This window comes from Trypanosoma brucei, chromosome 11 (genome assembly GCF_000210295.1).
Source record: "Trypanosoma brucei gambiense DAL972 chromosome 11, complete sequence".
NCBI lineage: Eukaryota > Euglenozoa > Kinetoplastea > Trypanosomatida > Trypanosomatidae > Trypanosoma > Trypanosoma brucei.
This window is the reverse complement of record NC_026744.1, coordinates 976,442-999,227: the sequence shown is the minus strand read 5'-3', so window position 1 is coordinate 999,227 and position 22,786 is coordinate 976,442. Positions and strand designations below refer to the sequence as shown.

Sequence of the window (22,786 nt, the reverse complement as noted above, 5' to 3'; positions counted from 1 at the left end):
GGATGTAGAAATATCCGTACAAATGGGCGTGTGCGTGTCCGCAACTGTGGCAACGCGCAGCCAGTATTCACTAACTCCCCCTTGCTATTCCCCTTTCGGTTAAATACGGATATTCTTTCCCCCTGCTTATTGTCTGTCCTTCTCTTTTCCCTCTTCAACTCTTCGCTTTCACACTGTGACGAGGTGTAACAAAGGAAAAAAGAGAGATAATACAGCAGGAACAAAACCATTTATTTTTTTTTTGGGGGGGCTTCAGGGGGGATGTACTCATTAAGAAGAAATATACCTCGAATTCAACACGTAGTGTTCCAGAGAGGGAGAACAACAATCTTCACCCCCCCTACACACGCACGCATATAAACGAGAAGAGATGCACCGAAATGCACAACATTGCTTAAACGCATCCCACAAAAGGGCGGGGAAGTAGAGGAGAGAAGTTATAGACCAAGATGAACGAGCAACATCACGGACACGAATACCCTCTTATTACCTCTTGTTCAGGAGCCGCAGACCGTTATAACCACTTTCACCTCCCCTTTAGTTGTTTCCTTTTCATTTAACCATGCCAATACTGACCGTGATCGATCGCGGTTCCCTGTGCTGATAACGCCTTCCCTTTCTTCTTACCCACTCTCCGTAGAAACGAAGCGATGCTCTCACTGTCCAATGACATTGCCACTCTTGAGGTGCCACAGCCTCTCGTGCGATTGATACACCGCGATTTCAGCTAACACACGTGAAACAACTTTCTGCATGTCCTCCTTCCGGGCACCAGCTGCTTCTCCATCCGGCTGCTGCTGTTGTTGCTTTTGCGCTAATAAAGCATTAAACGGCCTGATCCCGAAGTTGACCAACTCCAGCGCGGTTTCGAGTATCAATGGGCGGTGGCGATCCACATCGGGCTCCTCCAGTGTCTTCAATACCCACGTTGCGTCCGTGAAGGGCTGAACACATCTCTGGAGCGCCGCGCTGAGCATTGCATTCGTCGCATGGGGATAGTTCTGTTGTTTTGCCTTCAATACTAACTCCTTCGCACGCTGCTTGTTCACCACTCCGTGCTCAAGGAACAATCGTCGGATAAATGCGATGATGGGGGCAAGTTCATTATCGGTAAAACTTGTTGCCACTGTGGTGGCCGCTGCCGCCGCTGCAGTACTGACCGCTGTGTTTACTGCCCCCGTCGGGCCCTCTGCACCTCTGTCCCCTCCCCGACTGACAAAGTGAAGACGTGTCACTAACCTACCGGTGTTGATCACCTCAAGGTGGGACATTATGCTTGAGTGAAGCCTTTTGCACTGCATGGTCTGGAATTCTATTTCCTGTCTGTACGCATTTTGCGCAACCTCCAGCAATGCGGCTCGTTCCATTGGATCGGCTGGTACGTACCGCAGCCGCCACACGCGCAGTGCTGGGTCTTTTTCCCCGCTATTCAACGTAGCAATACTTTCCAGTATTTCCTTCACAGTACGTCTTAACGTGTTGCTGCTTACGAGGGCGTTAAGCCGTGCACGGGACAAGGCACCACTGGGGCTCTCGCAGAAGTGTAGCAAAACAACTTCGCGTAGGGCAGCTGCGTTACCCCGCATGTTTGGATCAACTTTGGACACCCATACACCGTGCATCCATATGGCACCATCACGCAAAGCGGCGAGCAGCTGTCCATCTGTCACACTCTCCTGTACCTTTGATTGGTTTGTTGAAGAAGCACCACCAGAGAAGGCCCCGTCAGGGGGAACAACCATCTCTCGCAGCTTATCAAGCGTTAGCACCTGACAGCGACGTAAGTAGATATGCACCTGGTCAACAAGACTACGCCTGTTGGCGTAGCGCCGGAGCATTTTGTCACCACTAACGACGTGCTCGCCACCTGTAATCCCACCGGATACAAGAAGTTCCGGTGGGAAAAAACAGTCTTCCGTGCGGGACCCGACGTACGGCCCGTTGTTATGGCCGTCTTTGCTGTCACCAAAAGGGTTACTCCCAACGCAACCCGCGGGTCCTGCGAAACAGTGCGACGCGCCCGTGCGGTCCCACAATCGTCGCCGCATTGCCATGCTTTCTACGGATTGTATAGGGAAGTACTGCAGCTCTTTTGCAGTGTCCGCATCGTTGTTTAGCATTACACTCCGCTGTCGCAGCATTTCTCTGGTTATGCGGTCCGAAACGGCAAGACCGGGAACTATCGGCACCGAAGGCACGCTGAGAAACCCATCACCTACTCGGTGCATCGAGCTCGCATCAGGCGGCTTCACAATGGGGGTAAATTGCTGGATGCTCGTCACCGGAGTGATATGCACGACGCCGTCCACGATAAGTCCCACCATGTAGTCACAGTGAGGGTTGAAAGGATGCGACTGTAGAGCGTAGTTGTATGAGTGCTTAGATCTCTCTTCCGCACGTTGGGTGTCCTCGTCTAGTCGATGATCCTGCTGCGGCTCAGTGAAGGAACTAGAGCCAAACGTATCGATATGACAGTGCATTGTCAGTCGTGACGAATGATGGATGACGGGAGCCACAGCTCCGAAGGTCTCTTGCCGCGGTGTGGAGGCCGTAGTTCCTCCCACTCTCGAGCCACTATTGGCAATTGAGTCCTCGTCGCTGTGAATAAGACCCTCCGTTGCAAAGAGTCGCACTTCGTTAGCTTCATAAGGACGAGCTCTGCACCTTAAGGGGAATTGAAATATGTGTAACTGCTGCTGCTGCTGTGCAAAAGAGGAAGCGTACACGTTATAAGTAGCTATTACCTCATCATCGTCACAGTTACCACCCACACGCTTTTCGGTCTGCTGCATTCCGTAAGGTAGAGATTTTTATGCAGACACGCTCTCTGTCCCTTCACATTTTCGTGACAGATGCAGGAAAACAATAGTAATAGGAAAAAACAAACAAGAGAGAAGTGCTGTTGGGAACAGAACTTTGTGAAGACTATTAATGTACACATTATATCTTGCACTTCAGTCACTGGGGAGTGTATTACTATGCTCGATACTTTACGCTTTTCAGCCACCTGTCGAGGCCCAGCACCGCAGCCACCGTTGAGGGAAGCTTCCAAATCTCCGTTTCGTTTTTTCTCTTTACCTTCTGCGCAGCACTAGACACTGTGAAAGGTACGCACAGGGAAGCAACAACAACAACAACAAAAATTAACAACATCAATAACGAAGTTGAATGGGCTACGGACTTGTGAAATCCTGCCCCCCCCTCCGTAAATTAAACCACCGCGGCTCTGTACCCATTTCGGTTAAGAAACAAAATGCAAGAAAGGTTAAAATGGGGGCTTGGCCACTGCCCCACTTCACATAACATAACTGCAACGACAACAGCAGCAAAAACATCACGACGGCAAGTTAAATTAAAAGCCACAACAACAAGTAAATGCGAGGGCTACGACGGGTCACACGCACACACACGTCTCAAAATCGCATTCCATCTGAACCTACAGTCCCCACAAGATGATACTCCCTTCTTCATTTCACACGGTGGGATATGTGTTCCACCTCTCTCATTTGGGGGATTCCCACCTCCGACACCCCGCACTGAGTTTGCACACACAATTCCACATATGCAAACCCCCGCAGTGGATTCCTTCTCCCCTCCCTTTTCGGTAATGAGGAGGGAAAAGGAAAAAATAAGAAGTGGTCAAAACAAACATTTGTTGCCCCACTTTTAGTCTCATGTTCCACATGCCCTTCAGGTTTTTCTACTGGACCCTGCACACTGTTTTATTCAAGCTTCACCGAAGTGTATATCTTCTGGACAAACTGCGAGCTGGCGAGGAATGTAACGCAGCCCCCCGCCAGACTCATAGCGAGGGAAAATAGGGCCGAGTAGGCGAAATAAAACACCAACATGAACATCCCGCTCATCGACGTCTGAAAAAAGTAAAAGTATGTGGCATGTATGAAAATAAAAATTCCTGTTGATGCCCCAAACCCAAATGCCATCCATTGCCAACGATGATCCTCCATATTCAACAGTAAATACGTGGCGGCGATCGATGTAAAACATGCGATGACAAGAAAAATGGTAAAACCGATTAGTAAAAAGTAATACAAATAATAGAGTTTGTTCATCCAAATACAACTAAACACTAAGAAGAGCTCGAGGACCACAGAGCTAAAGGGCAGCGCACCTGTAAGAAGAATGAGATACGGTCGTGATAACAATCTATAGGGCGGCCTCGGCACCAGGCGGGGGATCTGGTTTACGTGTGGCAAACTGTTGCGATTGCTCACAGCGTTAAACCGACGCCAGAAAATATACCTTCCAGTTAGGGTGCCGACAACTACCGTGGGACAAAACAGAAACACCAATATAAGCGCTACATACGCCACCCCGCCCACGTGAAGTGCGCGAGCTGATCCGTACAGGTATGCGATGGCATTGGTTGAAACACCGCAGAAGAGAATGGCAGCAGGGAACGCGGCGATGGTAAGATACATGCAGTGCATCCACCGGCTTGCTAATGCCGGTTTGTATACAGTGTAGCTGACGAACTTTGAAGCTGAAACGTATCCTGCAACGAACCCTGTGAGGGCATACGCCTCCGTCACCACCGTCACCGCCCCATACGTGGGTTTGTGCCGCGAATTGTAAAAGGCTGCTGACATAATCATAGCCACGAAAACTAAGAGAAGTTGGGCTCCTGTGCCGAGGAGTGCACAGAGAGCCATCGGATACGGCGGCACGCGATACACGTCTGCGCTGAGTTGTTTCCAACCGGAACCCTCTACGAGGCCATAGCTACTATCAATGCCCAGCTCATCCTCGTCGCCCTTCAAGTCAGCGTGGATGGCGCGTGAGACGATAAATATGTTAATTATGGAAAGTAGCAAAGCGAGGATCACCGAGTTTATAACCGAAATCCACCTAAACCGCGGTTCGAATAGTTTCTGGTCCACATATTTCTTGAAGCGATCCTCAAACGATAGTTGGGATTCCGTAAAGATGACAGAATATGTGAAAGTGTAGTCGCGCCCCTGCGTTAACACTGTCCCTTGCTCTGCCTCCAGCGTAACGTGAACGATCTGATTCTTGTTAGTCTCAATATGAAACCTACGATGAAGATAAATCACAGGGCCCGCCGGAGTCACCTCACCAAGCAGCACCCATATGGGCAACTCATCCACGTATAGCTCATAGACGTATTTCTTTTGAATCATTTTGCGCCAACGCTTGATGTCTGCTTGTTTCGGTGTGAAGGTGCACATAACACCGCCTGTCACATTTTTACCAAACCGTACATTAACCCCCATTTCCTGTAGCTGCCGCCCGGTAAGTGCTTGACCGAGTGTGGAAGACCTCCGGCTCCACGACGCTGGAGGACACCCTGGCGTGCGGAAGAAGCTATACGTCTCAAATGTGTTATGAAGTGGCCCAATTTGACCGGCGTACACTCGCACCCGCTCATCAGCTTTATAGGTGTTTGTATCCTCACCCGCACGCACAAAGCATACGGGAAGCAATACAGCTAATAACAGCGGTAGTGATGTTCGCACATTATTACTTGCGGGAGGTATGTTCCCAACATTTCGCTGCTTGCCCATGCTGCTTGGTGCCGAAGGAAAATTGCTGTTGTGGATCTAACGTTTTGTGTTTCGTGTTTCCCCCCTTTTTTTACTGAATTAGTTTAGCGGGGTTATAAACGTTAAGTCACCCCCGCTGATTCCTAATTATTCTTTTCCTCCTCCCAAAGCCACCTAACGGTAACCGCACTTTGCTTCCTCTGAATGAGGAAGAAAACAAGAATAAAAAAAAGAAAACACTCTACACCGCAGTCGCTCTGTACGCATTAGCGCAGACAATTAAGAGGTAAGAAGTATGGTTAAATTGACGTAAAGTCTAACTGAATCAAGAAAACAAATCAAAGCAAGATGATGCGCGTAGAACATAACGGATGCGGTAAGAACTGGTGCATGCCAACTAATGCCGATCCCAAGGTAGGTTTTTTTCTTAAAAAGGAAATAAACAACACGTGCAGAGCCGTAACACGCCCCTGCGTGTGTTTATGTGTGCGTATGCACCAATTGAAGTTAATCACCACTATACAAGGAGTAACCAAGAACACTACACCACTTTGATGTGACGTTTGGGATGGACAGTAAATCAGTGACAATGACTGGTGGTGCCCAACAGCAGTAATATGCGCACTGGTGTGAATTCATTGGTGCAATTTCCAGCAGATCAAGTCCCAGCAGGAAGTAAGTCGGCCTGCAGCAATGTTTTGTTACGTGCATTTGTACTACACTGCACTACATCCCACGCGTCAATAAGCGGGTCGGAGGATAATCCAAAAAGATTTAATGAGCATCTGCAGTTTCCCCCTCTTTCTTCCTTGTCTCGTCCTCTACCAACCGTGTTGTGCTCCCCCCTGCAAAAAAAAAAAAATTAACGATGCGCCCTCGCGTGCAGTATATAAGGAAACAGCAACTGGATGCAGACGGCGTTAGCTGAATATAATGTCAGATCAAACCACCGTCGCATAGTTGGCATGAATGATGATGCCACACACCCCTGCACTGCCTTCCCCACATTCAGCACAGACAACAATAGGGAGACACATGCAATTTGCAGGTTTGCGTCTTTTGAAGCGTAGCAAAAAACCGGTGTCGACGATAGCAGCCGCATAACCTCGTTACACAATGTGGTCAAACCAGGACCACCGATGACACACGGTGGAGTTGCAACGCAAGCCAGAAGGTGTGAAAGTCCACAGACAATCGTGCACAACAATGAACCGTAATTATCGGTTCCAATCGCAGTAACATTAACTTCACAATCAGTAGAAGGTTGAGGTGGCGGCACGCCTTCGGACACATTTTCTTCGCCATGGAACACTTTCGACCATGATGGTGTATGCCGAGCGGCTACGGGTGGTGGAGGGAGGGACCTAACGTTGGTGGCGCGACATTCAGGTGAAGCGAGCAGCTTGCAGTGAATTCCGGTAATAAAAGAAGTAAAGGCATCCCACTCACCGCATGTTGAAAGTGGAGTTTCTTTTGGTGCCGCCAGAAGTTCACCAACTCTGCGCAGTACGGCAGGAGCAAAGAGCAATAAGACAGGTACTACCGACTTCCCAAATACTTGGAAGAGTTCTGTTGGAAGCAGCGACTGTGCAGTGCGTAGAATACCTTCAACTAATTGGGGTTGGTTACTGTTGCAGATTCGCTGCATAACATCATGGTACGCCGCACTGTTGCTACTGAGAATAAATTCGACTGCGTTGGATGTGGTAGAAGTACGGCGGAAAAGGTCAGAGATCAGTTCCTCTGCACCTGACAGCATCCCTGCCTATATGCTTATATGAACGAGAATGGCGGGCGATATCACCAGACCAACGGGGAAGGGAGAAGAGATATTCTCCCTTACAGGTGTGTGAGTTTGTTCGCCCACCTAAGCACTGTGGTAAATCCACAAACATTAAATCAAAAAGAAAAAAATCAAGGAATACGAAAGACAAGAACACGTAATAGCATCAAAACGAAAGGAAAGCACGCGTGCAGAAAGTAGGGTGACCCCTCTTAAGGAGAAGGAATGAGAGAACATAAAAAATGCCGGTGTTTTCACGAACAATCATGATGGCGTGCCATGCATACCACTATGCGCATATGTGAAACAGGGAGAATTCCCTAAAGAAAGCTGGAAGAACGACCACAAATAAAACAAAACCAAACACCAAAGAGGGTATATAGAGTTTACCACCGAAACAAAACAAACAAACTCAAAGCAATTTGGTGGGCCTCGGAGCCGCTGGAACACCCACCTTCCAATATTATCCTTATTATTAGAGCCTCGTGGTAATTTTGAATGTGGGCACCGCGCCAAGTGACTCATAAGTAGACTAGCGGTGTGTGACAAAGTATTAGCGAAAACCTCCTCATACCATCACGAACCGTGCACCCACGCGCGCCCAACAGTCTTCGCTGTTGTCGGCACCCCATGAGCCCTTCTGGTTCCATCTATCAACTCACTTTCCCCACTTGTCAATACCGTGGGTATCATGGCTTGACGGCACGACTCGCACCGTTTTGTATCCGTCGAAGATGTAGTCGGGGGGCGGCTTACACCCCAGTACTTCCAACAGTCCAAATGTGTTAATGTGGCATTCATCAACACCGACAACAAACAAGGCACAGAAAGCCGGAAAGGAGACAGCACATGACACACCCACACCAAATGGATGCTGCTTCTGCTCGGCAGGCCAAGTTGAAGATTTACCGGAGCTTTCAGACTGCAGAGCAAAACTGCGCTCAAGGCGAATAAGCAGCTCCGGTTCGTCATACACGTGCCACTCCTTTATTATACCGTCTTCATAACCACAAGAGGTAAAAATATCTGGTTCACGTAGAGCCGTCAGACATCGGCACAAACCGCTGTGGGATTGAGGCCTCTCCGAAACTATGGCCCGTACGTACGTTGCTTCTGCGACATCCCACAACCACAACGTTACCACACCGTCCGAACCACCGGTAACAACACGGCCGCTAGGCACAAGAACGAGGAGTGCTGTGCAGATGCTTCCAGTTAGGGATAAAATACGCATTGGGGCAAATACAGGTTCCACTACCCACAAAGGAAAGTGCACAATGTTTTTCAGTGAAGGAAATATTATAGGCGCACACGCTGCACGGAGCAGCGATTCTGCAGAGCCCCTCTCATCGAGGTTGTCACCGTTAAGGGACGGCATACAAACAACATTACTTACCACGCCTACATCGAGGCCACCTGCAACGTGCGTCCCGTACTTGGGCTTCCAACTGCTCCACCGAGCATCTGTATGGAAAGGAGGTTTTCGAGACCCGTCCGCATCCCCCATGACACTTTCTCCCGCATGGTTATTTGTGCTTTCCCCTCTCTCGTAGCTGCTCCTGCCCCGCTGGTCGATACGGCAGGAAGAAAGGCATTCCTCAGTAAACGCTGCACTTTTCACCCACACTGTCATGTTCATCAGTCGTTGACCACGAATACGCAACGTCGACGTCGCTTGAGGTTCCATCACCATCCGCTCCTCGTCCCAGCACAGCAGATGATCCTTTTCCTTTTGTTTGTACGGCAGATCAGCAAGAGACCACACCACAACACCGCCTTCCACGCCGGCGATGAGCCTTCTGTCGTCATCGACGGCAAGTGAATAAATTGCTTTCGTTTGTCGCGTTGTCTCCGCCGTCGGTCTGCGGTTGCTGTGTTCGGCATCGGCATCCTCACGCGCGATGTAATGCAAAGGTGTAGCGAAGCCCACGTAGCATGTACTGGTAACAACAGCTAACACAGCCACTAGAAAATATTCACCTGCTTCCACGTTGGACCGCCAAATCCGGGCCACCCCGCCATCGTCTCCGGTGATGAGGTAAACAACACAACACTCAGCAGAAGCCACTTGTGCTCTTCGTTGTGAATCTAACAACCGTGAGGCAAACACGGCACCTTCCCACAGTAATACACACCGCAGCGGGGAGGGATGTCGAATAGTGAGAATGTGATGTGGTGTTGGGTGAAAGAGACTCATGTGCACATACATGTCCGTGCTGCAGGATACAACCAGCCGCCCCAAAATAGCGATGGCTGTTACCGGCTCATCGTACCGATGTTGATGGAACAAACGCCGTGGTCCGGCGTTCCAAGGCACTGACAGTTTCTGCTTCACTCCTTCACCCTGCAACCACTCCCAGTTATCACTTGGAAGGAAAGGCCGCATTGCCGGTGGTACCAGCGGGTAAACAAATAACCGGCCGCCGCTTGTGCCAGCGAAAAAATATTCCACTTGCCTGAACGCCTCAATGCCTTCCTTACCAAACACGGCCATAGGGTCGTCAATGCACAGTGCCCAGGAGAGAATCATTACAGCTTCTTCAGGCATAATACCGGGAATCAATGTGTAATTCATTGAGACAATTGAATCGCTCTTTTTGCATTCCTCTTTGGCGGTGGGACTGAGGGGCGATGGTCCGCCGTTTTTTGCCTGTGGTGAGATAACAACAGGGGCACGCGCTGCGTCCCGTAGAGACATCAGTGGAAACACATTACGCCTGGTCCACATGCATCTTTTATAGCCGAATGACAAAAGTAAAAAAAAACAACAACACGGGATAACAGAAGGGATATGGCGACGGCTACAAATGATATGCAGGAAAAGGGTAATATAAAACTTGCATTGCAACATCCGAACGCGTTGGTAGCATATTCATTTTTCAATAGCGATATCACATTTCCCCATTCGCATGCCACGCTTAATGTTGACTCAACAGAGCCGCTCTGCGTGTTCGTGCAGAATTTAATGCCAATGAACACGGGATGAATACATCGTTTTTTATTTCACCGCGCGAAGCGCTATCCAAATCCCTTTTTGTGAGTGATAAGAACTTCAAGTACCCTCATTTTCCAATCTTACACACAAACGCAATGAGCAACCTCCACCCACACGCTCACAGATCACATATATATATATATATATATTAATGCACTTACATATCATACACGTACGAGACCACGTGTTTGTCTCATGAATACAGCCATTTCTCTTCCACAATACTCAATTCCCTTACTTCCAGTTACGATTCCTGTAAACTGATGCGACGCTGTATTTTCATTTTTCTTTCCTTATTGCCCGTCATTTTTTTTGACATGGTGGGGAAGGAGCTATTGTATTTATGGTTCGTGAAAACCCCACTCTGGTGATGGGTAACGGTAAACAAAATGTTAGGGACGGTAACGGTAACGGTAACGGTAACGAGTGTTAAAAATGCACACAACGAAGTTTTTTTTTTTAAAAAAAGAAACATGGCCGAGACAACAAAAGAAGGAAGGAATGAGTGGGGAATGACAAAAAGCAAACACCAGTAAACCTCAACACAACTAATAAACGAACGCAAAGAACCGTGAGAGCATCCCTTTTCCTTCAAGTTACTTTTTCTCTTCCTTTTTCATTTTTTTCCCCTTCCCCTTTTCTTCTCTTTAAACATCAAAGAAGGGAGACTCGTCACGGTGATGAAAGAGGTGACAAACACACACACAAAAAAAGTCACCAAGAGCAAAACAAACAACGTCAACAACAGTAACATGTAAATTTTCTCTGCGGCTCACAATTCCCCTTTTGTTTCCTTTTTTTTTTCATATTTTTCCAAGTCGTGCCACATAAGTGAAATACAGAAGAACAATACGAATCAAATGCGAGATTGGGAAAATACACAAGTAAAAGAAGACGAAAAACAAAAAAAAAATGAGCGTCAGACAGTGTCGGCAAAGTGCACGCCTGATAAAAAGATAAACAATCAACTGGATGCCAAAACCTTCGGCCTTCACTCGCCGCAAAACCGAATCGACCTGTCGAAGAAAATAAAGGGGCTAAAATAATACAAATTACCATTATCTTTTCTTGCTTCTAGCCCAATCATACATACAGCGCGGTTGCTTTCCCCGGTTTCTTTTTTTTTTTTAAAAAAATATACTCCTTTTGTCGTTTCTTCTTTTGTGTTGCTGTTGTTTGTTGTTGTTTTTATCAAAGTAACAAAAATATGTATAAATTTCCCCTCACCGCAGGCACATTTCTGTGGTGAAGACCGCAGAGTCATGAACCAGCAAGAAACCAAAGTAAACACAAAAAGAAAGACACACACACAGAACGAGTAAAGCATGTATACATATATCCAAACGTACACGCATATATAAATGTATATATAAGATAATATAATATAATATAATACAAGTAAAGTATGAAAATATGGATAAATAAAAATATATAAAAGTAAATACATGAAAATATATTAATATATATAAAAATAACACGAAACCACAATATAACATTGACACAACTAATACATATAGCGAAACTGGACCCTCTCCTTGTAAGCATTTGTGTGTTTATTTTTCTTGCACCTCTTGCTACCAGCGAGTTCTGTATTGTTTTGGATCTTCCTTATTTCATTTCGTCTCCGGAAGAATACTCACATGTTTGCGCCTTGTTGTTGTTTCATTTTCATTTTGTTATTTATTTAAATACAGTCATACACGCACACACATATGACCGCACTTGAGTTATGCTCCACATTCCGGTTTTCTCCCTCTTTTCTTTTATTTAACAAACAAAACAAAATGGAAACAAAAACTCACGTGTCTTTGATCACTCTTTTACCCCCATGCACGAAAAACAAAAACTGAGCATACGCACGCACAGAAAAAAAAAAACACTGAAACGAAAACAAAACAAAACCAACGAAGTTGAAATAAAAGTAAAAGACAAACAACGCTATTACTATTATTCTTTTTTCGTTATAATTTTCATCGAAAAAAAAACAAACGGAACATGAAAGAAACGACACTGCACCTGTTTGTGATCGGCTTTCCCTTTTTTTTTTTTTATCACACCTCCTTTCCTTTCCTTTTCTCGAATATATATATATATATATATATATATATATATTTCTCTCGTCATCACTGTTCAACCCTTCACCACAAATAAATAGATAAGCGAGTGAAACAAATAAGTTGAAACTGATTGTAGAGCAAAAGCAACACTAAAGAACCTCTTCCGTGTCCTCTTCCCTTTCTACTTTCTATTTCTCTCAATAACATCGAGTAATTTCGCTTGACTCATCCAAACTGAAGTGTTTTGTTGCCTCTCCGTGCTCTTCCTTACTTTCATCTCATCTCTTCATTTTTATTGGCAACACGGATATGGTGTCAAAAATTGATATCAGCAGGCTCATTGCAATAAAAAGAAAATCAACAACAAACGACAGCATAAGCACACAAGACATAAGAGCGTAAAAACGAAAAGGACCGAATAACAACTTTCTTTTAAAATAAAACGCAGTAACCTTCATACGTATATATATATATATATACTGGAAGTAAACAAATTAACAGACAGCAAACTCACGCACGCACCCAAAGATAAAGAAACAAAAAAAAACAAAAGGAATAACAAACGAGGTTCGAAAAATAACAACGTATAAAAAGAGAAAAAAACGAGTGGAGAGAGAGGAATCGTTGCACCCGGTAGTAAGGAGGAGGGAAAAGTAACGGGAAGCAGAAGATAAAGAAGGGCAAAGCGAAATGAAGAGGGCCAATAAAACCGAGATAAAAGAAACAAAAAGAGAGCAAGTTAAATGGAGATAAAAGGACAACTCCATGCGATGTGGAAACGCGCCACTAGAAAGATATGAGGCCCCTTCGCTTTCCGACTTTATCAACTCCCCCTTCCCAGGTTTCCTCTCCCCTGGGCTTCGCTTATATATATATATTTTTCATTTCTACATAACGCCTTGTTTAGTGTACGGCGAGAACAAATCTCTGGTTCACGTGATGTCTAGCAACTACCGTTCCCCTTCGGTTCGTTAAGGAAGTTCCTCCACCTTCCGTTTACTCATCACTTTTTTTTTTTCCATACTGGCAACGCGAAATATGCAGAGCCCTGCATGGTAAATATAACCCTACTACTGCTGTCCACAAGTGGGCTAAACGGAGCACAGACAATACTTGTTGCCTGTTCGATTCCCCTTCTAGCAATTGGCCGCACCATAACATTTGCTATATTAACCACCAACGACCGATAAAAGCATGACAACTCCATCGCCCACACTATGCCTGACACGACCCATTCGTTCATTCCATCTGCTAACCTTCTTCCATTCTTTTCCCCCCTTTCCCCTCACTCAATGGGTCGTCTGAAAAGATCCCGCGACGTGTTTCGACACCACACCCTTTCAGATGTCCCTTCAGCGCCGGAGCCACTGCTGTAGCTGTGGGATCTAAGACGGATGCATGTCCTGTCCGATAGTCCTTTCCATCACCCATTGGGCGACAGGTCCACGTGGTGGCACAAACTGAGGGCATTGCATCACGTCATGCCCCCCACGACGTGATGGATAGCCGGGCGTTGCTGCTGTTAACCTCGGCCCGTCACAACCCCCACCCCATTGTGAGTTTGGATGATGCATAATATGCCTTTGGTTGTCATGGTATTCCATGTTGTATGCAGACGGCTCTACCGAGACAGAGAGGCTTGATGGCCGACTACCCTCACTGTTGTATGACGGCGGAAGAGGGTAAGGCATGGGTGCAGGTTGCCACTGCACTTGTGGTTCGTTCACGACTCGTGGATGGGCCCAGCGGTCTTGTAGAAACGGCCCACACGCTGGTGTGGGACTCATGGACATACACGACGGGTCGCTGTGTTGAGGCGTCCGATTGCCCTGGGGGAAAGCGGAGAAACCGCCGTCACCTGGTGGAGGATAATAGGCGGGTACATGTTGTGGCATCGCGGAGTTGATTGCCTGCGGTGGCATCACTGACTCAGAAGGAACCACTGCATGCGGTCCGGGTGCCCCTTGCCACTCACACCACTGCAACTGTTGTTGTTCTTGACGTTGATTGGGCACCACCCCTACCAGCGGCTGCGGACCAGAGTTTGTGGACATGCTCCTGCCGTACTCCTGAGGGTTCAAAGCGTTGCCTACAACGTTCACACCACCACGACACCGTGACTTCATTTGCATGGACCCACTTGGTATGTGGCCGCTGTGGTTACTCCGCATACCATCTCCAGGAAGCCAACCATGCAGGTCCTCCTGTGGACCAAAATACGGAGGTGGACTCATCTGTTGTTGCAGCACTTGCGGTTTCGGTACAGGAGAGCACTCACTTGGTACCGAAGACAGAGCGGTAATGTTGGAACAACTGTTACTGCCCACCTGTATTTTGTAATCCGACTGAGGTGCTTGTTTCACACTACTAAGCACTTGAACCTGCTGGTTCCAATTTGGCGAACCTCTTTGTTCCTTTTGGCGTTGATAAAGACCCAAAAAGCACTGCTGTTGCCCCTTCATCAGCTCTTGTTCACTAGGTCGAACGTGTCCAAAATCCCTCCGGTATTTCCCCTCTTGCTCCTCCTCCTCAGGGGAGAACGGAACAAGGCTGGTGTATGGCTTATTCGTCCGTGTCTTCCGCAGAGTAGTGGTTTTCGGCGGGCCTCCAATCGGCGATTTTGTGCCGAAGTTGCCGTGCATGACTGGGTTCGCGTTGCTGCCAAGCCCTTCCTGGCCCACGTCAGCGCAGACAGCGACGCCACCAACGCGCAACGATGGCTGCTTCTGCTGTTGCCGCTCTTGGAAATGTATGTTCGGAATATGCTGTGGCAGAAAAGTGATAGAAGGACCCGGTTCTACTCCTGTCCACTGAGCCCCGCCATCAGCGCATTGGTTTGGCAGTTGGGTGCGCGCAAGGGCATATTCCTGCACGTCACCATCTGACTTCTTGGGCGGCTGGCGCACCTTCGGAATTACGTTAAGAACCGCCGTACCCACAGCTTCGGGTTGATGCTCAAGCACAAACTCATACACCATATTTCAAACTAAGCCACGAATTCTTTTGCCTCCTTCCTCTTTTCTATCTGTCCTCGGATGCTTTCAATTCGAGTTGGTCCTAGGAAATGATTGGATGGAAAAAGATGAAATAAGGGGGAGAGAGGTGCACGCCAGCGTATTTCCCTTCTTTTTTCGTTAAGGGTTCAAGCATTTTACTTTCCCACCTCACAACCTTCTTTCCCCCTCCCACATTAACGGATGAGGTGTGCAGCCCTTCCCCCAACAGAAACTTAACGAAGGGGAAAAACAACGAAGCCACCTTCCTGGTAACCTCCCCCCCTCTTCTTTCTTCACTCGTTAGAAGTACAAACCGGAGCCAATAAGCAAGGAAGAATATAGTGGAGAAAAATGAAAATAATAGGACACAGCAACGAAACTGGCACGTGTGTTCGCTGTATATTCCCCCTTGTCTCAATAAACCACAATGCGAACGAAAGTTAGTCTTACCCTTAACCTTGTATAACGGAACCTGCTGAGAGTGAAGGACTAAACAATAACACTGGCAAAGAGAATGGTCACAGGGGTGTGGGGAAGAAATGAAGTAGAAAATTGAGGGACTAGCACTCCTGGTGCACCGGTGAAGGCGTACACGCTCCCGTTTTAACGTAACTAGAGCATCAACAGAGAAAAGGGCCTTTAGAAACGTACCACTCCGCATCCACAGCAAATACACATGTACACTCCGCAATTTCGTAAGTGAATACCAAGGAGCACGCGACACGAAAAACCCGTGCTGCACTGCTACGACTACCACTTCACATCTCGATGCGTGGATATAATTCACTGTCTTGGGCTTGTGCAGCACTACTTCGTTGCTTTCGGGGGTCGTACCACCGACTTTCGCCCAACCTTCTCCCTCCGCTTCGTCGTGCTAGCCGCTAGCACCATCCGTTGCGCACTGCGCAACCGCTCCACAGCTGCGGCGCGCACGTAGCGTTCCAATTCCTCCGCCCTGTGCAACATACGGTGCAACGCAGCACTTTCCGCCCTTTGCGCATCTGCCGACTGCTCTGCAGGTTGCCCCGCAACAGCGGCCGCGTGTTGCCGTAGCGACCCATCACACAGCAACGTTATACATTCAGTCAATTCTACCAGTTCCTTCATGTGATGCCTGAATTGCTGTTCATGTCGTCGTAGCACCAGCGCCTCCGATTGCAAGAACATTGGAAGTGCCGCTATGCATGTGTCTAAAGTGCTGCAGGGCTCCACTGATTGAGCCTCTGATGCAAGTCCCCCACAACCACCGTTATGATTCTCTGAATTAGACGCGCCACCACCACCTGCACCGTTACTACAACAAGTGAAAGCTTCAATGTCCGCTCGGCTTAAGAGTGTGATGCGATCAGAACAGTAGGCCAAGTTGGCGGAGTCACCGCCCACGTCGTCACTAACCACCGCTCCTTTTGCACCTTCCGGTTTCATTTACTTGAGTACGAGGGTATGCTTCACCCTCCCTTCGTTTTTTTTACACCAAGTCCCCGCAGTGGTGTTGGAGGTTCCGGGCCAACCGCAGCGCGCTTGCAATACGTCAAAATCTTATGTGGACACGGGTTCTCGCGCGTGGGGAATCGACTCAAGTCACACTTTGTACTGTTTCAGCACATTGAGAGTCAAACCGGAACGTTTTCAACAGCAAAAGAAAAGAAAAATGAAATTCAAGTAAACAGATGAGGGAAGCTAAGGGTAAAGCACACACACACACACACACACACAAAGAACCACAGGAAACAGATACCGATACCCACAAAGAAAATCAAGGATTATCAAGTCGATGCAAATAATGGCAATATTAGTAAGAGTGAGAAAAACAGTACTGGAAACCATCCCAATGAGAGGCTTCAAGTATATTTAATTGCACAACAGGGTACGGCCAGTGCGGATACATGTACATATATATCGCATATGCCGAGTAACAAATATACACTTGCTTCTATGGAATGGAAGGAAGCGGGAGATTGAACGAGTGGTAATCGACTACTGCGGTGCATTGGCATTCTCTTGCTTCCTATACTTGTCCAAGTTGGCTACACGATTTTCGTGCTTGAGTATCTCAAGGCTCTTTGCATACGCATCGGATGGCTGCTGATGCGCCGTGTGCATTCGATGGCGTCGGTGGCCCACCAGTGCCTGCCTTGTTGACAACACTTTGTCCACGTCGTCCCAAACAACCCCCGCGAGCTGCCGGAGCCGCCTGTCATCCGCCTGCAGAGCAAAGCGAATATCATCATAAAGACGAGCCTTTGTCGCCCGCTCCTGTTCCAACTCTGGCGGCAACGTTAATGACAGGGTGGATTCTGGTGAATCCAGTCTCCCCCTCCCGTTACTGTGGTGTTCGGAATCACCGTCATTTTCAACATGATTCCCAAAATCCCACACAGGGTCGCTGACCTCTGTCTGACCTAATGCATGGTGTCCCGCCATGCGGCGTATGGCGCTAGAGCGATGCCTAAGTTGCTCACAGAGTCGGTCTGTGGTAGTTGTCACTCTGTTTGTGTCGATGTCTTGTGAGGTGACTGGTATGGGTTCCAAGGACGGCACTGACACGGGCAGCGGTTCACACATCTTCAGAGACCGATATAAGTGGATGCGCGAGGAAACGCCCTTGCTACAGCCGGTTGGAGTCTCACTGACTGCGTGCCATCTTTTGCACCCATCTTCTTCATCGCTATTCTCTTCCTCTTCGCTGTCAGTCACCTTTTCGGCCGACGGGTCCCGTGGCACGTCATCAAGCATTGCCAACTTCGGGCAAGCCTTCATAATCTGCTCGCGATCTACCGAGCGATCCCCACTACAGCATGGGTTGTCGAGTAAGGCCAAGTACTTCAGTGAGTCACAAGGTAAATCTTCCATGGGGTTTACATCCTCGATTTTGTTGCTTCGGGCATCAATGAAGCTCAAAGCAGGAAGCACAGCGATGGGACGTAATGACGTGACAGCGTTGTGGTGAGCGACGAGAACACGCAACTGAACAAGTAGCACAAGACCTTCGAGTGACTCAACCTCATTGTGCTGCATGTACAGATGCGTGAGATTGAGGAAGCATTCAATGGGTAACGTGTCACGTAGACCGCGATCGGCCACTTGCAACTGCTGCTGCTGCAACACTGCATCTACTATGGCATCAGTTCCACCCACACGCCCCCGGGCAGGGAGAAGCTGCGTCAACGTACATTGCTTGTAAGCACAGCCGCCAGCCTCTGTTTTGGGGCGAAGAGCACTGTGCATCGCGGAGACCCTTCCACTGCTGCTGACGAGACTACGGGTACCGTGGATATGACTGCCAACTTGTGGACTGTCATTGTCGTCACTAGAGCCATCACCCCCTTTTGCGTCAACCTCCCGATTCATTTGGATATTCCCGTAATAATCGTCATCAGCAAATTCCATGCGTCCCAACTCCTCTAGTTCTGCAGGGGTAAACTCTGACACGTCGTTGCGTAAAAGCACAGTTTCATCCCCACAACTGCTGACAAGGGCGCCGACGCAGCTTAAGCCACCCACCTCTTCTTCACTCATTTCTTCTTCACCCTCCTCTTCCATCATTTCCCCTTCTTCCACTGCGAGGAAGTCCTCGTTGTCATCTTCCTTATTCCCTGGATCAGGCGCAGTGGAGGTGTTATGCACCATGACTGGACAGTACTTGAGCGCACTCCTTGGCCTCAATTGGGTTGCGTGCGGACGGAGCACACTTGGAGGGGAATAATAGATGTGAGAAGAAGACAGGGAGGTGATGAAGTAACAATCACCAACGAATTGGCGAGTGCAACAACTACCGGCAAATGCAAACACAAAGAAATTTATTGCAGTAATATCGTTTGTATCTTCCCACCAGTGCGGGATACGCACAGTTGCCGCTGCCCGGCAACGCTTTCCGCCGGGATAAGGGCTCTGTGACGGCAAGAGTTATATCGGCACAGTAACCCGCCTGTCTACACAGACAAGAAATATACAGCAGAGACTACTCACCGTAAAATCGGTTGAAAGTGAGAAGTACCAACAGCGGCTTGACGTGCTTTCGGACCGCCGATGATGCTGGAAGCGTCCGTACAACCGCCACAAGGGCTTCGACGGCGCTGCGTGTGCACGACATCACCCGTCTAACCGGAAGGCTTGCTGGGTCCAAAGCAATTACTAGCAGAGCAGTAACAGAGTTAGTAATGGAAGTTTTGGCAGCTGATGCGCCCGCGAGACTTGAGCTGGCTCCTTCCGGAAAGCAGACAATGAGCAGTCGAAGGAGCAAGGCGTCAAGGCTCTGGCACAGGGTTATACAAGAACTGGCGGACCCCACTCTCGTCAGTTTCTCCATTTCGCACGCCACAACAGTTACCACGTTTTTATTGAAACTAAGAAGGCAATCAACTGCAAATGAAAGCTCGAAGTAGGCACTACCAAGGCCCCTAATAACGCGTACAGCACGATGACGTTGCCCGAATAGTGCCTCACCTGGCGCTGCTGCGCTGTTGTATTCGTCAACGTCCTGCCGCTGCAGTCGCTTCCTCTGCTCTCGAAGTGATATTTGGGCGTAGTAAAGCGAACACAGGTAACCAAAACAGTAACTCCAGCTATCTCGCGCCCGCTGCTCTGTTGCATCCGTCAATTCCGCTGGTTGCCCTGTTCGCTCCTCGCTGCATTGCCGCCGCTTCCAAAAATAGGAGGTGTAAGTCTCCCGCACATCTCCACTCTCATCCCACTCAACTGAGAGATATCGGGGGACAAGTATAAGATCAACATCGGGCGGGAGAGTAAAGACGAGCTCAAACGCGGCGAAAGTGCGGAGCATTTCTGACTGACAATCAACACGGGTGCTCCCACTGTCATTCTCATCTACAACCTCTAACTTGGGTGCGACGGAGAGGCGAACAAACTGCCCGAGAGGATGTTCTTTAATCGCCTCCGCGAAGGTGTTTGAAATGAAGCTAGACGCGGTCCCACTGCACGCGTATTCCGTTTCACCGCAACGGTACCACCAATGCGACTCTGTGAAAAGACGATACAGAAATTTGTGCACAATGCGCTCTGTGTCACGACACAGCGCAATATCAATGAACAACGACATGTAGTCGCGAAAACTTGCACGGCTTTCACTCGGGTCGGAGACGCTGCTGTACACTTGCAAAGCGTTTATTGACTTCAAAGAGGGAAATTCCCCCATACTACTGCCCTCTTCGACCATATGAGCCCCATCGTCCGTTTCATTGCGGTCGTCGAAGTCAGCGGTATCGCTGCTATTAACACAGGGAGACACGACAGCAACCGACAACAAGTCGGTCAGTCCTCGTTCTTGCAACCGCTGCACAACTTGCGCGATGGGGACAAGCAGACTTACTGTCACCCATCTAGCAGCCGGGATAAACGGGTGCAGCCACAGGTCCGAGCGCCCCCCAGTCGCGCTTTTTTCCTGTCTGTCACCATCGGTGAGTGCAATGTTGTGATGAGTTTTGTAGTTTTCTACGCAAAGCCCCCATTTTGTTGCCCCAACCCCAACGGGAGTGGACGCACTTGTATGACAAGTACACAACGCTAGCGGCAACGCATCTGTGGCGCCACCTTCAACAGAAGATCCGAGGCGCCCAAACCGACACAACTCCCACTCGTCTTGCTCTACACAACCAGAGATGGCGTGATGGTCCGCCATTCGCTTGCGCCGCCACCCCTTGAGCGCTCTTTGCCGAGCGAAGGCAACAAAGCTATGAAGAATGAAGCTACGCGACGACATCATTGACCCATATGCGGCCCGCCTCTCGGCTCGGCTTAACGACTGCCTCTGCCGCTGGTGCCCACCCTCTCCCTCATCGCGTCCAGACCACCGCCGCCCCTCCGGTCGAGCATGTCCAACGCACAAAAAGACGTGAGAAAGTATATCCGTTGGGAGGATGGCTGCCTTCTGACCCCGTCGGGGGTCCTCCCCCACACGGATATGGGAAAAAGAGAGGCGGAAGATACGCGGCACACGCGACCTCCACATGTCCGAATCGATCTTCGTCACGAAACCAAAAATAGCAGACGTTATGAGCTGCACGTACGGCCAACTGAAGAACATCAAAAGCACCATGTAGAACCGGTATAAATCCATCGTGCTACTGTCCTGAAGCGCACTCATCCGAACAATAAGGTAGTCCATCAACCCTGAAGCACGATCGATAGAGTCTATGTCATCTTCTTCGCCCGTTTCGCTTTCTGCACGCTCCTCCAGCTTGCAAGCGCAGTCTATTATGTGAATGCACCGCCGCAGAGGAAGAAGTACCTCTTCAACGCCTTTTTCTATTTCCATCCTCCTATGGTACGTGAAGCTTGAGGAGTTAGTTTGCCTCTGCTGTCTCTCTTCATCTTCCAGGAAACCCAGCGCCAACATCGAAACATCCCGCATGATACTTCGAACAATGCCGCAGAGCCGACGGAGGACGAGGTGTGACGCCAACATTAATGCCTCATCCCCACTGGTAGTTACGGAATAGTCGGTGAAAGCATCTTCCATTGTATTCAGATCTTCTTTGGAGAGGGATGTTGAAATAGACTGAAGTTGCCACTCGGCCCGTGCCACCTCATTGGAACCAGTGAGTATCGTATCCACGAGTGAACGGACGCTAAGAGAGATTCCCCTCAATGACGCAGTATGCATTACATCCCTCCGTAGCGCCCAGACGGCCGGGCGATCAAGATTACTGGCTCCCTCGGGGCCTGCTGACGCAGCAAAGCTTGTACTGGGCGATTGGCGCAGCGCACACAGTGCATCAAAAATGAGTCGCTCTTCCGTTGTGGGAACGTAACTGTCATTGCTTGTGCATGGCGGAAGCAGCTGTCTTGAGCACGACATGTTTGCCTCGTGGCTCCCACCGGCAAAAACCAGAGGCCTAGAGAGAAGAGAGGCTGCGGCTTCCGCTTCGGGGCCCCGACTCGCGAAATAGCCCTGATCGCGCAGCAGTTTCTGGACGGAATCACGCTGGTAAAGCCTTAGCCGGGCTTTGCCACGAAGCGGCGAGCGCCGCGTGGAGCGCCAATAGTTCCCAGAATCCTGATCACTTTCATCCCCGCTGCCATTACCCTCATCTCCACTTCCCTCTGCGCAGGCGTCGTAGTAATCCTGTAGGGAAGGGTCAGTGCGGAGAGAATACACACCCGCCTTGTTCATATCCGCTTCGCCTGCCGACTAGAAAGATGATACATCCACGGTCACACATATATTTATACACGTGTACGCACATACATGCATGTACGGAAGGAAGGAATGAAGAGAAGAGAAGACAAGTGGAAGGATTCATGAAGGAGCGCATTGACGTAAAGTCAAAGTCGAAAGCTGCGACTCAAAAGTTGAAAGCGGGACACATACGGCTCCCGCACCGCAATTTGGGTTTGAATAACCGATGGGCATCATCACGATGAGGGAAAATATAAAGGAACGCGAAATACGGATAACAGGATACAACCAT

At 48.8% G+C, this 22,786-nt stretch overlaps 10 protein-coding genes across 10 annotated transcripts; 1 reads left to right on the top strand and 9 right to left on the bottom strand.

The window, feature by feature from the left end:
• Positions 1–656: 656 nt before the first annotated feature.
• TbgDal_XI3940 (hypothetical protein, conserved) lies at positions 657–2,792 on the bottom strand (the record flags this gene model as incomplete). The annotated part of the gene is made up of 1 exon (XM_011781238.1): positions 657–2,792. One exon carries the CDS (start codon positions 2,790–2,792, stop codon positions 657–659), a length of 2,136 nt encoding a protein of 711 aa, XP_011779540.1.
• Positions 2,793–3,253: 461 nt separating this feature from the next.
• On the top strand, positions 3,254–3,670 carry TbgDal_XI3930 (hypothetical protein, unlikely; the record flags this gene model as incomplete). The annotated part of the gene is made up of 1 exon (XM_011781237.1): positions 3,254–3,670. The coding sequence occupies one exon, from the start codon at positions 3,254–3,256 to the stop codon at positions 3,668–3,670; it is 417 nt and encodes a 138-aa protein (XP_011779539.1).
• A 52-nt stretch (positions 3,671–3,722) lies between these two features.
• On the bottom strand, positions 3,723–5,546 carry TbgDal_XI3920 (endosomal integral membrane protein, putative; the record flags this gene model as incomplete). Its single annotated transcript, XM_011781236.1, has 1 exon — positions 3,723–5,546. One exon carries the CDS (start codon positions 5,544–5,546, stop codon positions 3,723–3,725), a length of 1,824 nt encoding a protein of 607 aa, XP_011779538.1.
• Positions 5,547–6,387: 841 nt separating this feature from the next.
• TbgDal_XI3910 (hypothetical protein, conserved) lies at positions 6,388–7,284 on the bottom strand (the record flags this gene model as incomplete). The annotated part of the gene is made up of 1 exon (XM_011781235.1): positions 6,388–7,284. The coding sequence occupies one exon, from the start codon at positions 7,282–7,284 to the stop codon at positions 6,388–6,390; it is 897 nt and encodes a 298-aa protein (XP_011779537.1).
• A 682-nt stretch (positions 7,285–7,966) lies between these two features.
• Positions 7,967–10,159, bottom strand: TbgDal_XI3900 (hypothetical protein, conserved; the record flags this gene model as incomplete). Its single annotated transcript, XM_011781234.1, has 1 exon — positions 7,967–10,159. The coding sequence occupies one exon, from the start codon at positions 10,157–10,159 to the stop codon at positions 7,967–7,969; it is 2,193 nt and encodes a 730-aa protein (XP_011779536.1).
• A 3,586-nt stretch (positions 10,160–13,745) lies between these two features.
• TbgDal_XI3890 (hypothetical protein, conserved) lies at positions 13,746–15,338 on the bottom strand (the record flags this gene model as incomplete). The annotated part of the gene is made up of 1 exon (XM_011781233.1): positions 13,746–15,338. The coding sequence occupies one exon, from the start codon at positions 15,336–15,338 to the stop codon at positions 13,746–13,748; it is 1,593 nt and encodes a 530-aa protein (XP_011779535.1).
• A 79-nt stretch (positions 15,339–15,417) lies between these two features.
• Positions 15,418–16,017, bottom strand: TbgDal_XI3880 (hypothetical protein; the record flags this gene model as incomplete). Its single annotated transcript, XM_011781232.1, has 1 exon — positions 15,418–16,017. The coding sequence occupies one exon, from the start codon at positions 16,015–16,017 to the stop codon at positions 15,418–15,420; it is 600 nt and encodes a 199-aa protein (XP_011779534.1).
• Positions 16,018–16,163: 146 nt separating this feature from the next.
• TbgDal_XI3870 (hypothetical protein, conserved) lies at positions 16,164–16,781 on the bottom strand (the record flags this gene model as incomplete). Its single annotated transcript, XM_011781231.1, has 1 exon — positions 16,164–16,781. The coding sequence occupies one exon, from the start codon at positions 16,779–16,781 to the stop codon at positions 16,164–16,166; it is 618 nt and encodes a 205-aa protein (XP_011779533.1).
• Positions 16,782–17,333: 552 nt separating this feature from the next.
• Positions 17,334–18,986, bottom strand: TbgDal_XI3860 (hypothetical protein, conserved; the record flags this gene model as incomplete). Its single annotated transcript, XM_011781230.1, has 1 exon — positions 17,334–18,986. One exon carries the CDS (start codon positions 18,984–18,986, stop codon positions 17,334–17,336), a length of 1,653 nt encoding a protein of 550 aa, XP_011779532.1.
• Positions 18,987–19,317: 331 nt separating this feature from the next.
• On the bottom strand, positions 19,318–22,488 carry TbgDal_XI3850 (hypothetical protein, conserved; the record flags this gene model as incomplete). The annotated part of the gene is made up of 1 exon (XM_011781229.1): positions 19,318–22,488. The coding sequence occupies one exon, from the start codon at positions 22,486–22,488 to the stop codon at positions 19,318–19,320; it is 3,171 nt and encodes a 1,056-aa protein (XP_011779531.1).
• Positions 22,489–22,786: the final 298 nt, after the last annotated feature.